Source organism: Nesoenas mayeri (genome assembly GCF_963082525.1).
Source record: "Nesoenas mayeri genome assembly, chromosome: 2".
Lineage (NCBI taxonomy): Eukaryota > Metazoa > Chordata > Aves > Columbiformes > Columbidae > Nesoenas > Nesoenas mayeri.
Window position 1 is genome coordinate 102,136,306 of NC_137543.1, and position 11,878 is coordinate 102,148,183.

At 41.6% G+C, this 11,878-nt stretch overlaps 1 protein-coding gene across 1 annotated transcript; it reads left to right on the top strand.

The window, feature by feature from the left end:
* Positions 1-247: 247 nt before the first annotated feature.
* LOC308038097 (putative 2-ketogluconate reductase) lies at positions 248-11,878 on the top strand (the record flags this gene model as incomplete). Its single annotated transcript, XM_080340373.1, has 5 exons — positions 248-629; positions 1,580-1,751; positions 10,578-10,756; positions 11,254-11,350; positions 11,725-11,878. The coding sequence occupies 5 exons, from the start codon at positions 248-250 to the stop codon at positions 11,876-11,878; spliced, it is 984 nt and encodes a 327-aa protein (XP_080196499.1).

An 11,878-nucleotide genomic window follows, 5' to 3' on the forward strand; every position in this document is an offset into this window, starting at 1 on the left:
AAACAATGTTTTCTTGTCTTACTAACAAGACTATATGAAATTTGAACATCCCTCTTAATTACACAGGAAGGACACAAAAAGAGTTCTGCATGTGGGAGTGAATATCTTCAGCCAACTCTGTCATCAAGTGGGAAAATAGTGTGTAATGGATCCAATCAATTCCTGGTTGTTTTTTTTTTTTTAAAAAAAAGGTATTATGTGTCACTTAAGGATATGTCCTTTTGGTTTCTCATTGCTTTTGTAGGGCATGGAGGTTCAGGAACTGCCTTATGTGCTCATTGACAGTATAGGAGGGAAGCATGGAGTATATGAAGACCATGTTGAATTTCTGAAGAAACATTTTCAACTCATCACCATGAAAGAGTATCTTGAAAACAAGAAATTTCTCAGTGAAAATATCAGACCTATTTATATGTGGTATCACAAACCAGTTATTAATGAATGGCTGCTACAGAGCTTGCCTAACTTGAAGATAGTTGCAAACTCTGGAGTGGGAATAGATCACTTGGACCTGAAACTCCTCTCCAGCTATGGTGTGAAAGTGTCCAACACTCCATTTGCTGTTTCCACTGACACTGCAGACTTTGGGATGGCTTTGATGCTGGCATCTTCCAGGAGGCTTGTGGAAGGTAATAGCTGAAATGCTCTTAGTCCTTTCATAGAAAAGGTGACTCTTCAAAACGTGCAGTTAGAAAGTGTGTGCTGCTGCAAAGGTAAGCTTAAAAATAAGAATACAGGCAAATATAGAGATGAGTAAAAGTTAAGACAAATCTGTCATGTTGACAGTAACTTGCACAGAGTACAAACCATTTCCAAACAGATGTATCAGTAAGGTAGTTGTGTTCCTTCTTCAGGCAGCCCTAAATTCAGGCCTCTTTCCCCTCAGCCCATAGCCACTCAATCATTCTACTTGTTCACTGCAGTCTTGCTTTTCAGGTTTTGGTAAAAGGGGAATAAAAGGATATATTTTCAAGGAAGCTTGAAGCCTTTCTTTGCCAAGCTGACACATATCTAAGTTCATTATGAACAAGCTGTCCAGAAGTCTGTCCACCATGGCCTGTATTTCTTTTCTGTGCCAACTTTGGTGTATCCTCAAGATAGCTGCGAATCATATTTTGGCCTTTCTGAAAGTCTTGATTATACCATAACAGATTCATCACTTGCACTATTTGGTATTTGTAATGTAGGTGACATCCATGGCACTGTCAGTTTCATTGGCCCTGCTGAGGAACCACCATGAGTAAGAAGCTGTGTACTGAGGTGCATTTCAATGATACAACAATCTGTACTGCAGGCAGAGAGACACAATGGGCAGGCGTGTGATATACATTGAAGAGAGGTTGCTGCTTTGGTCTTACCTTGTCTGCTGAAGAGGGGCTGGATATGTTTCTATCCTAAGCAAGAGATCAATGTCAGAAGTCATATTGACAGTGCAGCACTATTCACTTCTTGTCCAGAAACAAAACAACATCATGTTACTGCTCCTCTGCTTCTGCCTTATGATAAAAAGTGGGAAAAAAGTAACCAGACACCAGGACATCCTTTACATGACATTTTTCCTTCTTTTCCCTCCTGCAAGGCTACCAGATGGCAGTCTCACCCAATACAGAGTATTTCCCTGCTGACTGGCTGGGGGCTGAGGTTTCCGGAGCAACCTTGGGGATTGTGGGAATGGGCACCATTGGCTACAAAGTGGCTGAGAGAGCAAAAGCCTTTGAAATGAAGATTTTGTACCACAACAGGAATCAGAGGTAAAGCTGGAAAGTCTATTTTGTAACTGCTTTTAAACATTATTTGTACCTTTCACTGTCAAACTGATCTCCTGTTCTCTCCATGTTAGGATAGGACAATGTGCTCTCTGCACTATTGTTACTAAATATTGTGACAACAAGCAGTGAGGGCCACAGATTGTGGCCAGGCTTGTTAGCAAAAAGGACACATAACCACGGACGTAGTTATATGTGGTGCTTTTATTCCAGCGCTGGGAAACCAGGGGTGTGTACCCAAAGCTGGCTTCGACCACCGATTCAAAACTCACTACATTTATACAACTTAGTTACATACATATTCATCACAACTCTTAACAACCATTAGCATATTCCACACCTATGCTAACACAAACTGTCTATCTAAGCGATGCTAAGTAACATTCGCATGTTTATCAGCTATTTCTAAGTTACCTGTTTTAAGAGAATATGTCATAAATCTATGTCAATTTGAAGAATAGGGTACGGTTATATAAGACCATGCTTAAATGCACATCTCCCTGGACACAGTCCAAAAACTTCAAAATAAGGTAAAAATCTTGGATACAGCATCTTAGATACAGTTTACTAAACCAAGAATCTTAGATACAGTTATATAGTTTACAAAACTAAGAATCTTAGATACGGTTTGCAAAACAGAAAACTAATTCAACCATAAGAAAACTAATTTCAACTATAAGATGCAAAACTTATTTCAACTATAAGATGTAAAAACTAATTCAACTATTAACATTTCCCCCCTTTGAAAATGCTTTTCTATTCCTAGACAATGCATTTTCACTTCATTGTTTTAATTATAGTTGGATACACTATGTTTCCTTATCAGCTGGAGGGTTGTCAATAAGTGGGTTAGTATTTCTGCTAAGGACAGTAAAGATGCGATCGTTCCTGGCGTTTGATTGACTTACTTGACGCTTAACACAAGCGTACAGCAAAAAGAGAAGAGCGACTATAACTGCAAGCAGGAGTAAGTTTTCCAGTAATGAATGTACCCATCCTCCCAAATTCAGGTTCAATTTACCTAGTAAGGCCCCAATCCAGCTCTGCTCTGCATCTTGCTTTTCCTTTTCCATTTGGGTTAATTGGGAAATATCTTTCTCCAGTTCAGAAGTTACATTTGGGATATGAATGCAGCAATGATCAACCCTATCTTCTAAATATCCGCAAACGCCATTTTCTTTCAGCAACATTATGTCAAGTGCCATTCTGTTCTGCAAGGTCATTCTGGTTATAGTTTGCAATTGTATGTTGAAATCTCGAAAACCCTTTTTGGTTATCCTTGCCAATCGATCCATCTGCCCAATTAATTTGTCAATCATTTCTCTGTTTCTATAAGCTGCAATCGGTGCATAGAAGGATTCTAATGCCCAGCCGAATTTAACACTGCTTGACGGTTCATGCCACACATCATCTTCATCTATCTCTCGCTTGTGCCTAACTTGTAGAAGTTCCTGCCTATTCTTCAAGGGTGACTTTTTCCAAATGGGACATAGGGTTGGTAACCCCAAAGTAATTTCCCTTGCAGGTCCTGCTACCGGTAAATGTGTTGTCCAGGTTCCATTGCTTAAGGCCCAAACTAAATGTCCCACACTACCTATAGTTCCTCTGCAATCTATTTTATCTCTGTCAATGCCTATTTTGACTGCTTCTTTTGGATCCAATTGTTTCTGACAGATGCAACCTGCTATTACTGCAACTTTAATGATGGACAGAGGTATATCTCTCACATCCGTCTGGCAGGTTATTACTCGCGAGCAATTCCACCATGGTACCATTATCCCTCTTGTTACATTGGACCATTGTACACACCATGGGAATGCTTCACTATATTGATACTGTTGTACAGTACTCAACGTCCACATGTTATTCCATGATTCAGTTATGTTCTGATTATCCTGATCTTTACATTCCCAATAGGTTCGGTTGACTTTTTCATATACTATCTTTTTGGTCCAACCTTCTTTGAGAACTATCTTTCCTCCAAATTCCACTGCTTCGGGTCCTGTTTTTTTCCCATTGTTCAGTTGGCACTTGCTCTAACTTAGTGTGAGATTCACACACTATCCTACCAGTTTTGTTTATTTCTGGTAAGGTTGTAGATATTATTCCCCATTGTATTGGGTCTTCGGCCAATTTCGGAATGGGAAGGCAAGCAGTGATGCTACTGGTGTTCTGGGTTTGTGCAAAATTTCGAATCAATCCTATCATTAGGTTCTCTGCCTGATTCTGTACACTCTGCACTACTTGTGGCATTTGAGTGTCGTCACTATCTCCTATAGCCCTTCGTGTCCTACATAATTGTTCTCCAGTGACTTTGCAAATCAGAGTGGCATTTTCTGTTTCTTCTTCAAGAAGTGTTTCCACAAAAGCAAACAGTCTGGGTACATTTACTACTATAAACACAATAGGGTAACAAAAACTAGACATCCTGCGTTGTGATTTTAAGTGTGGTAGGACCCACTAATTGAGATTGCCACAGTTTTGGGACTTTCTTTACTCGGGTGTAGTGTATCCAGGAATCTACTTCAGCAACCTTGATTGCAGTAAATGTAGTTAAAAGTACTTGATAGGGTCCGTCCCAACGTTCTTTTAAAGGATCCTCTCTCCAGGTCTTTATATATACCGTGTCTCCAGGCTCTATATCATGTACCAGATTCTCAAGTGCTAGTGGGCGATTCCACACTAGTGCGGATCTGAGTCGATTCAATGTCCTGGCGAGAGACAACACATAATTGTATACATCCTGATTACCTTTTACATGTACACTTGGATTTGGATCAGGTGCTTCATATGGTTTGCCATACAAAATTTCGTATGGACTTACTGACATTCCGCTCCTGGGTTTAATCCTAATTCGCAATAACGCTATTGGTAAGGCCTGAGGCCATTGAATTTTTGCTTCCTGGCAAATTTTGCTAAGTTGTCGTTTTAATGTCTGATTCATTTTCTCCACCTGTCCACTAGATTGGGGTCTCCATGGGGTATGTAATTCCCATTTAATTCCTAAACATCTGCTGACTTCCTTTACCACTTGAGCAACAAAGTGTGGTCCCCTGTCGGATGATATTCCCAATGGTACCCCAAATCTAGGAATTATTTCCTTCAGTAGCCATTTTACAGTTTCTTGTGCCTGGTTGGTGTGACAAGGGAAAGCTTCTGGCCATCCTGAAAAAGTGCATGCCCCAACTAATAGATATCTAAATCCTCAGGTTTTGGGGAGTTCCACATAATCTATTTGCCAATAATCTCCTGGTTGTATGCCTGTCTTAATTCTTCCCATATCTACTTTTCTTTTTACTTAAGGATTATTTTTCAAACAAATTTCACACTTAGCCGTAATAGACTTTGCCATTGTTAACATCTGGACTGAGATAATCCATTTTCTCAGGTATTTTACCAATGCTTCTGCACCTCAATGACACTTCTGATGCTCCACTTGAAGTATTCCTCTCATAGTCGTGGTTGGCACCACAACGTGTCCGTTGGTGGTCACATACCATCCAGAATTATCCTTGACAGCTTTTACTAATTTTGCCAATTTCTCGTCTTCTGTAGAATATTTAGGTGCCTCTAAAGGTGTAGGTAATAAATCAATTGCTCTTACCTTCTGGGAGATAAGACCCACCATTGTCCAGACTTGTCGTGCCACTGATCGAGCTGTTTGATCAGCAAGTCGATTTCCTTCAACAGTTTTTGATGTTCCACTCTGATGAGCTTTGCAGTGCATGATGGCAACTCGTAATGGTTTCTGAACAGCATTAATCAAGTTTAATATTTCCCTCTGGTATCTGATGTTTGTTCCTTGGGAGGAAAGTAGTCCACGCTCTTTCCAAAGAGCTCCGTGCACATGAACAACTCCACATACATACTTTGAGTTAGTCCAAATATTGACCCTTTTGTCCTTGCTGAGCTCTAATGCCCTAGTTAGGGCAATCAGCTCAGCTTTCTGTGCTGATGTGTTTGGTGGTAGGGATTTGGCTTCAATCACTGTTTTGACAGTAGTAATCACATATCCTGCATACCGCACTCTGCTTTCCACGAAACTACTGCCATCAGTAACAAGTTCCCAATCCGTCTCCTCCAATGGGGTATCCTTCAGGTCAGGACGACTTGCGTGGGTGTATTCAATGACCTCCACACAATCATGTTCTAAATCCCCTTCTTCTGTTTCTGCATTTAAAAACACAGCTGGATTCATTAGGTTAGTTGTTTTTAAGATAACATCATCTTGTTCTGTCAAAATCGCTTGATATTTCATCATTCTACTTGGGGAGAGCCAATGGCCCCCGTTTTGTTCCAATACAGTAGTCACCATGTGGGATACAAATACTTCGATCCTTTTCCCCATGGTCAGTTTCCGAACTTCCTGGATTAATATCACAGTAGCAGCCACCGCCCGCAGGAACGCCGGCCATCCAGCACTTACCGGGTCAAGTTGTTTAGAGAAATAACCTACGGGCCGTTTCCAAGATCCCAGCCGTTGGGTTAATACCCCTCGGGCAAGTCTCTGTCGCTCATGCACGAATAACTGAAAGTCTTTACTCAGATCAGGTAGGCCCAAAGCAGGCGCTTGCATTAAAGCTTGTTTCAGTTTTTGGAAAGCTTCTTGTTGCGGTTTTTCCCACACCAAAACCTTATTCTTCTGTGCCTCGTATAAAGGTTTGGCAATAAGTCCATAGTCCATAATCCAGAGCCTGCACCATCTTGCCATTCCTAGAAAAGATCTTAATTCATGCAAGTTACGCAGTTCAGAGATAGCACAGATAGCATGCACACGGTTTATACCTAGTCTTCGTTGTCCTTGAGAAAGCTCGCATCCTAGATAGATCGCAGTCGTGGATGCAATCTGAGCCTTATTTTTCGACACTTTATATCCATTCATTCCTAATTGATTCAATATTTCAATTGTTACCTGGATGCAAAGTTCTTGGGTCTCAGCAGCAATCAGAATATCATCCACATATTGCAGCAACAAATACCATTGTCGGGGAATTCTGATATGGCCTCTTGTAGTCCACTCCTCAAGCTCTTTGGCTAGTTGATTTCCAAAGATAGTCGGACTATTCTTAAATCCTTGTGGAAGGCGCGTCCAGGTCAATTGGGTCTTTCTTCCGTTGTGAGGAGTTTCCCATTCAAAAGCTAATAGCTTTTTGCTTTCCTGGTCAAGGGGTATGCAGAAGAAGGCATCTTTTAAATCAAGTACTGTAAACCATTTATATTTCTCCTTCACAGATGTTAACAAGGTATAGGGATTTGCAACTACTGGATGTATGTCCTTAGTGATCTGGTTTATTGCTCGTAAGTCTTGGACTAGTCGATAGCTACCATCAGGTTTCTTTACTGAAAAATTGGGATATTATATTCTGATTCGCATTCTTCTAGAATTCCATATTTCAAAAATTTCTCAATTAAAGATACTATTCCTAATCTGGCTTCCAATTTCAATGGGTACTGTCTCAACTGTACTGGTTTAGCACCTTCCTTCAGCTCCACTTTCACAGGTTTACCTGTCTTTGACCTTCCAGGTATGTCAGTTTCCCATACTGTGGGAATTACTGCATCTTCTATTGCCTGTGGTATTTTTACAAACGGTTTTTCTTTTAATAGTAAAATCTGTCCTACCTTTGACTCTAGAATTTTCATTACCAACTCTCCATCCTCAAATGTTATTGTGGCATCCAATTTAGTCAGCAAATCTCATCCTAAAAGAGAAACTGGACAACGTGGAACATACAAGAACTCATGAGTTAGTTCCTTTTCTCCAAAACACAAATCCAAGGGTTGCAGGAATGGCCATACTTCCTCCTTCCCTGTGGCACCAACAATTGTAGCTCTGTGACCTACCGCCCCTTGTAAGGAATTCAGTACAGAGTAAGTAGCCCCTGTGTCTACTAAAAATTTTACATCCCGGTTTTGGCAGCTTCTTTTAATCTTTCTAAAAAGGCCGAGGGAGACTCATTCTTTTCCTGCCTCACATTATACAGTTTTGACCAATTCATTTGCTTCAGCATAGCAGTTTGAATGCCAATCAATAACCAATCCTGATATCTCCAGAGACGGCATAACCTGCCTCCTGTATTATAATTCCATCGGGGATCTTCTTTTGGAAAGTTCTCATCAACGTTACCCTCTACTTTCCCATTCCGAATATCTTCTCTCACTTTATCCCTCGCAACCTGTATAACCATATATTTTCTGTAGAGTCCATTAATGTATCCAAAATCACTTGTAAATAATCCCAATCAGGATTCTGCATTTTAATTATCATCTTATTTATTGCAACCTTATCTGGATTTTCCCGATAAGGACCAGCCAATTGCTTCCAGGTTACTAAATCCCCTGGCAAAAACAGAACTTCTACATAGACTGGTTCCCCCCACACCTACTGCCTGCCGCAGGAGTGCTATTACATTTGATGATCCCCCTCCTTTTCATCCCTGCGGGCGGGGAGCCCGGAGGAGAGGAGCTTTAGCTCCAGCTCTAGCAGCCGCCGCTCCCCCCCCGCTTTTCCACTGCTTTAGCAGGCAGTCAGCTTTTTACCCTTTTTTTTTTTTTTTTTTCTCCGCAGCTTATCAAGGAGAAGCTGCCAGGCACAGGTTTGGGCTCCTTTTGCCCTTTTTCTCTCTTCATTTAATTCCTGCGATTATAAACTTTATATGTAATTCCAATTAGCTGAACAATAGTTACATTCCTCAGCTGCTACCTTTTGTAACTTCTTACAAATATCAATCAACGTCACATTAAGCATCAATCCCTGACATTAATTTTAGATCCAAATCAGTCTATCCACAGGACAAGCCTAACTGCAATATAGATAACTCAATTTACTTTCATGTGTACAGATGCATCTGAAGGGGGAGCAAGGTGGTACTTTAGTAACAGAACCGGTTCTTATTTTGTAATTATTTCCCCAAACGAATTCTTTTGGTACCAAATATAAACATACAAACTAAAATACTGAGCTCAGACACGCAAACCAAATACAGAAACCAAACCAAATTAACACAAACACAAAGACAAACACAAGAACCAGCTTAAATATAGAAACTAATGCAAAAACCAGACCAAAATAGAATCAGAAACCAAGGTTCAGGACCAGCCACGAATACACGAACCAGACCAAATGGCACCTAGGAACCAAACCGAACCAGAACAAGTACAGAAACAAATACAAGAACCACACCAAATACAGGAACAAATACAGGAACCAGACCAGAACAAATTCAAAGACCAAGATTAGGATGCCGAGCCTGCAGCAAATACACAAACCAAACCAAATGGCGCCTAACCAAGTGCTGAACCTTTCAGCTACACAAACTAATTGGCACCTGACCAAATGCCGAACCTGCAGAGGTTTCCCTCTGTCTGACGGACGGCGCCTATAGGCTTTACCAAACGGGAGCTCCCTGCCCAACCGAGCGTGGCTTTCGCCGCGTCTGACCGGCAGGCTACCAAACCAAATGGGGTACCCCAAATCCAAAAATAAAAGCACCTTCTTACCAATCAGAGGTCCGTCGAGAGCAGCAGAGGGTCGGTCGCGTCCGATGCGCTCCCCAAGAATACCTCGGTGCTAGCCGGAGCAGGATCAAGACGCAATCCGCCTCAGCAGTGCTCGCGAGGTCCCATCTGGGTCGCCAAAAATGTTAGCAAAAAGGACACATAACACATAACTATAACAGGCTCACCCAAAAGACCAAATCATCAGGTGAGCTCATGGTGATAGGGCAGGGCGGAGGCCAAGCCAGGGCTGGAGGGAGCTGGAGCCCGGCATTGCTGGGGCAGGGGCTAGTGGCCCTGAGTGGAGCTGCCGTGGTGCTTTGGGATGTGGGGAAACCCTGAGGTGCTGGCCAGGGACAGCCAGGGCTGGTGGTGCCCTCAGGGCAATGACAGTAAGTCACTGCCTTATTATTGGCTCTTCAAGTGGAAAAGTACTTAGACTTGCTTCAAGATGGTCATTCATTTCCCAGTTTATACAGAAACAAAGGAAAAAATGGCAGGAATACATCTCACTGGTCTCCCTGTGAGTCAGGGCTCCCTGGGCATTCCTGTCATGTTGGTGACTTTGCCATAGACTGATGACAGGATAAATAGCCAGGGAGGACATAACTCCTGTGACTTAGGTGTGTCAGACCCAGCTGACAATGCAGAGCCGGACTTGTGAGACTGTTTGCTCTTTTCTAGATGAGATGTATGTGCCCTTCACATATACCATGACTCCCATCACACCTATTCCATCCTTTTCTTTTGTGGGAATCTGATGGGAGCTGGGCAGTACATAACCCAGCCTTGTCCTTGCATGGATGGAATGCACCGGAGGTCCTGCAGCGTGTGGTTTCTGTGAACCAGTGCTGATACACAGAGTGAGCAGCCTGCTTGTGGCAAAAATGTTTGAACATTTGACCCCAGCCTTGTCTTGTGGGTTTCCTCAGTAATTTTCAGATGAGTTACTTTTCACAGGGAAGGGAATTCATGTCAAACATCAGTCTTGCTTTTGGATTGAAAAAGAATCCCCATTACAACCAGAGGCTGTGACACAAATGCATTTATTGTATTATTTATTCAGTGTATATACATGATGCTCACTTCTTGCTTTTCATCCCCACAGGTATGGTATTGCACATTTGTGTATAGTGCACTTGGCAGTGTTGGATACAGCTCAACATTTTCTTTACTGAGTTTCAGTCAGATATTTGGCTAACTGCTTTGCACTATGGAGTGAAGAAAACAATTAAGAAACCTTTTCTCTAATGGTGATTTGAACTTTTTCTAGTTACTTACTACTGGAGTTTAATTTTGGATTTTTCCCCTCAGAAACAAGGAAGAAGAAAGTGCTGTTGGAGCTATTTACTGTAAGAAGATAGATGATTTGCTCCAGCAGTCAGATTTTGTGTTGCTTTCTGTAAGCCTGACTCCAGAGACGCACAAACTGATTGGGAAGAGGGAGCTGGAGCTGATGAAACCCACAGCTACTCTCATTAATATCAGCAGAGGTAGGGTGCAGAACAAATAAAATTGTTGGCATAAAAAGTCCTGGGAAAACTCAGCCCTGATACAGGGTCTGTCACTCTGAAAGTTTTAGTAAATTCTCTGATTACTAGATTATGTAGATGTCTGTGGTTGTGTATCAGCAAAACATTCAAGCATTTCCATAGTTATGAGCAAGTAGGTCTCTAAAATGTTAGTGAGCTTGAGTGTTAGAATCCCATGTATAATCTCCTACTTAAGCTTTTTATTTATTTAGTGTAGTGTTGTTGCACAGCCCACCCTGAAGTCTGGCACTATGTATTTCTTTTTAAACGTCCTGACTGTCCAGCTCTAATGCAGGTACCCAAGTTTCCTCCTCCCACTTCACCACCCTCTCTCTGCTGCTGCTTCTGCTTTGTGAACATTGCTAGCCCTGCTGTTTGTCTGACCACCGTGCCCAAAATGATGGTGAGAGCACAATACAGAATATTAAAATAATAGTGTCCTTCTTACTGTACCCTAGGTCTGGTTGTGGATCAGGATGCTTTGGTGGAAGTCCTTCAAAACAAAGTTATTAAGGCAGCTGCTCTGGATGTGACACATCCTGAACCTTTGCCAAGGTAGAACATGTATTTAAGTTAAATACAAATAAGTGTATGTGCATGGTTTAGACTAAGTGCAAGTTTGTGAGCATGTGGGAAGTTGCATCATTTTTGTTACTAGGAGTACATGGTGTATGTGTACTAGTCCTTCTGAAACCATGTCCCAAATCCTTCCCTCCTAGCCAAACAAAATTTACACTGACTCATTTGGAGGAGTGTTGCATAAAAAAACGCACAAGCCAGGCAGCATTTTGAACTCCTCTGAGTATGCTTAGGTCATGCAATTAGTTTCTAATTATTATTTTAAATACTTTCATGGCTCCTTTCAGCTGACAGAGTAACAGATTAAAGCTCAGTGAGTGACAAGCTCAGTATTTCTTTTCCTTTCCCAGGGATCACCCTTTGTTACATATGAAGAATGTTATAATAACTCCTCACACTGCAAGTGCCACCAAAAAGACACGTCGCCTTATGATGGAGAACATGACGGAAAGCATAGAAGCTGGTCTTAGAGGTCTTCCTATCCCTAATGAAGTATTACTGTAA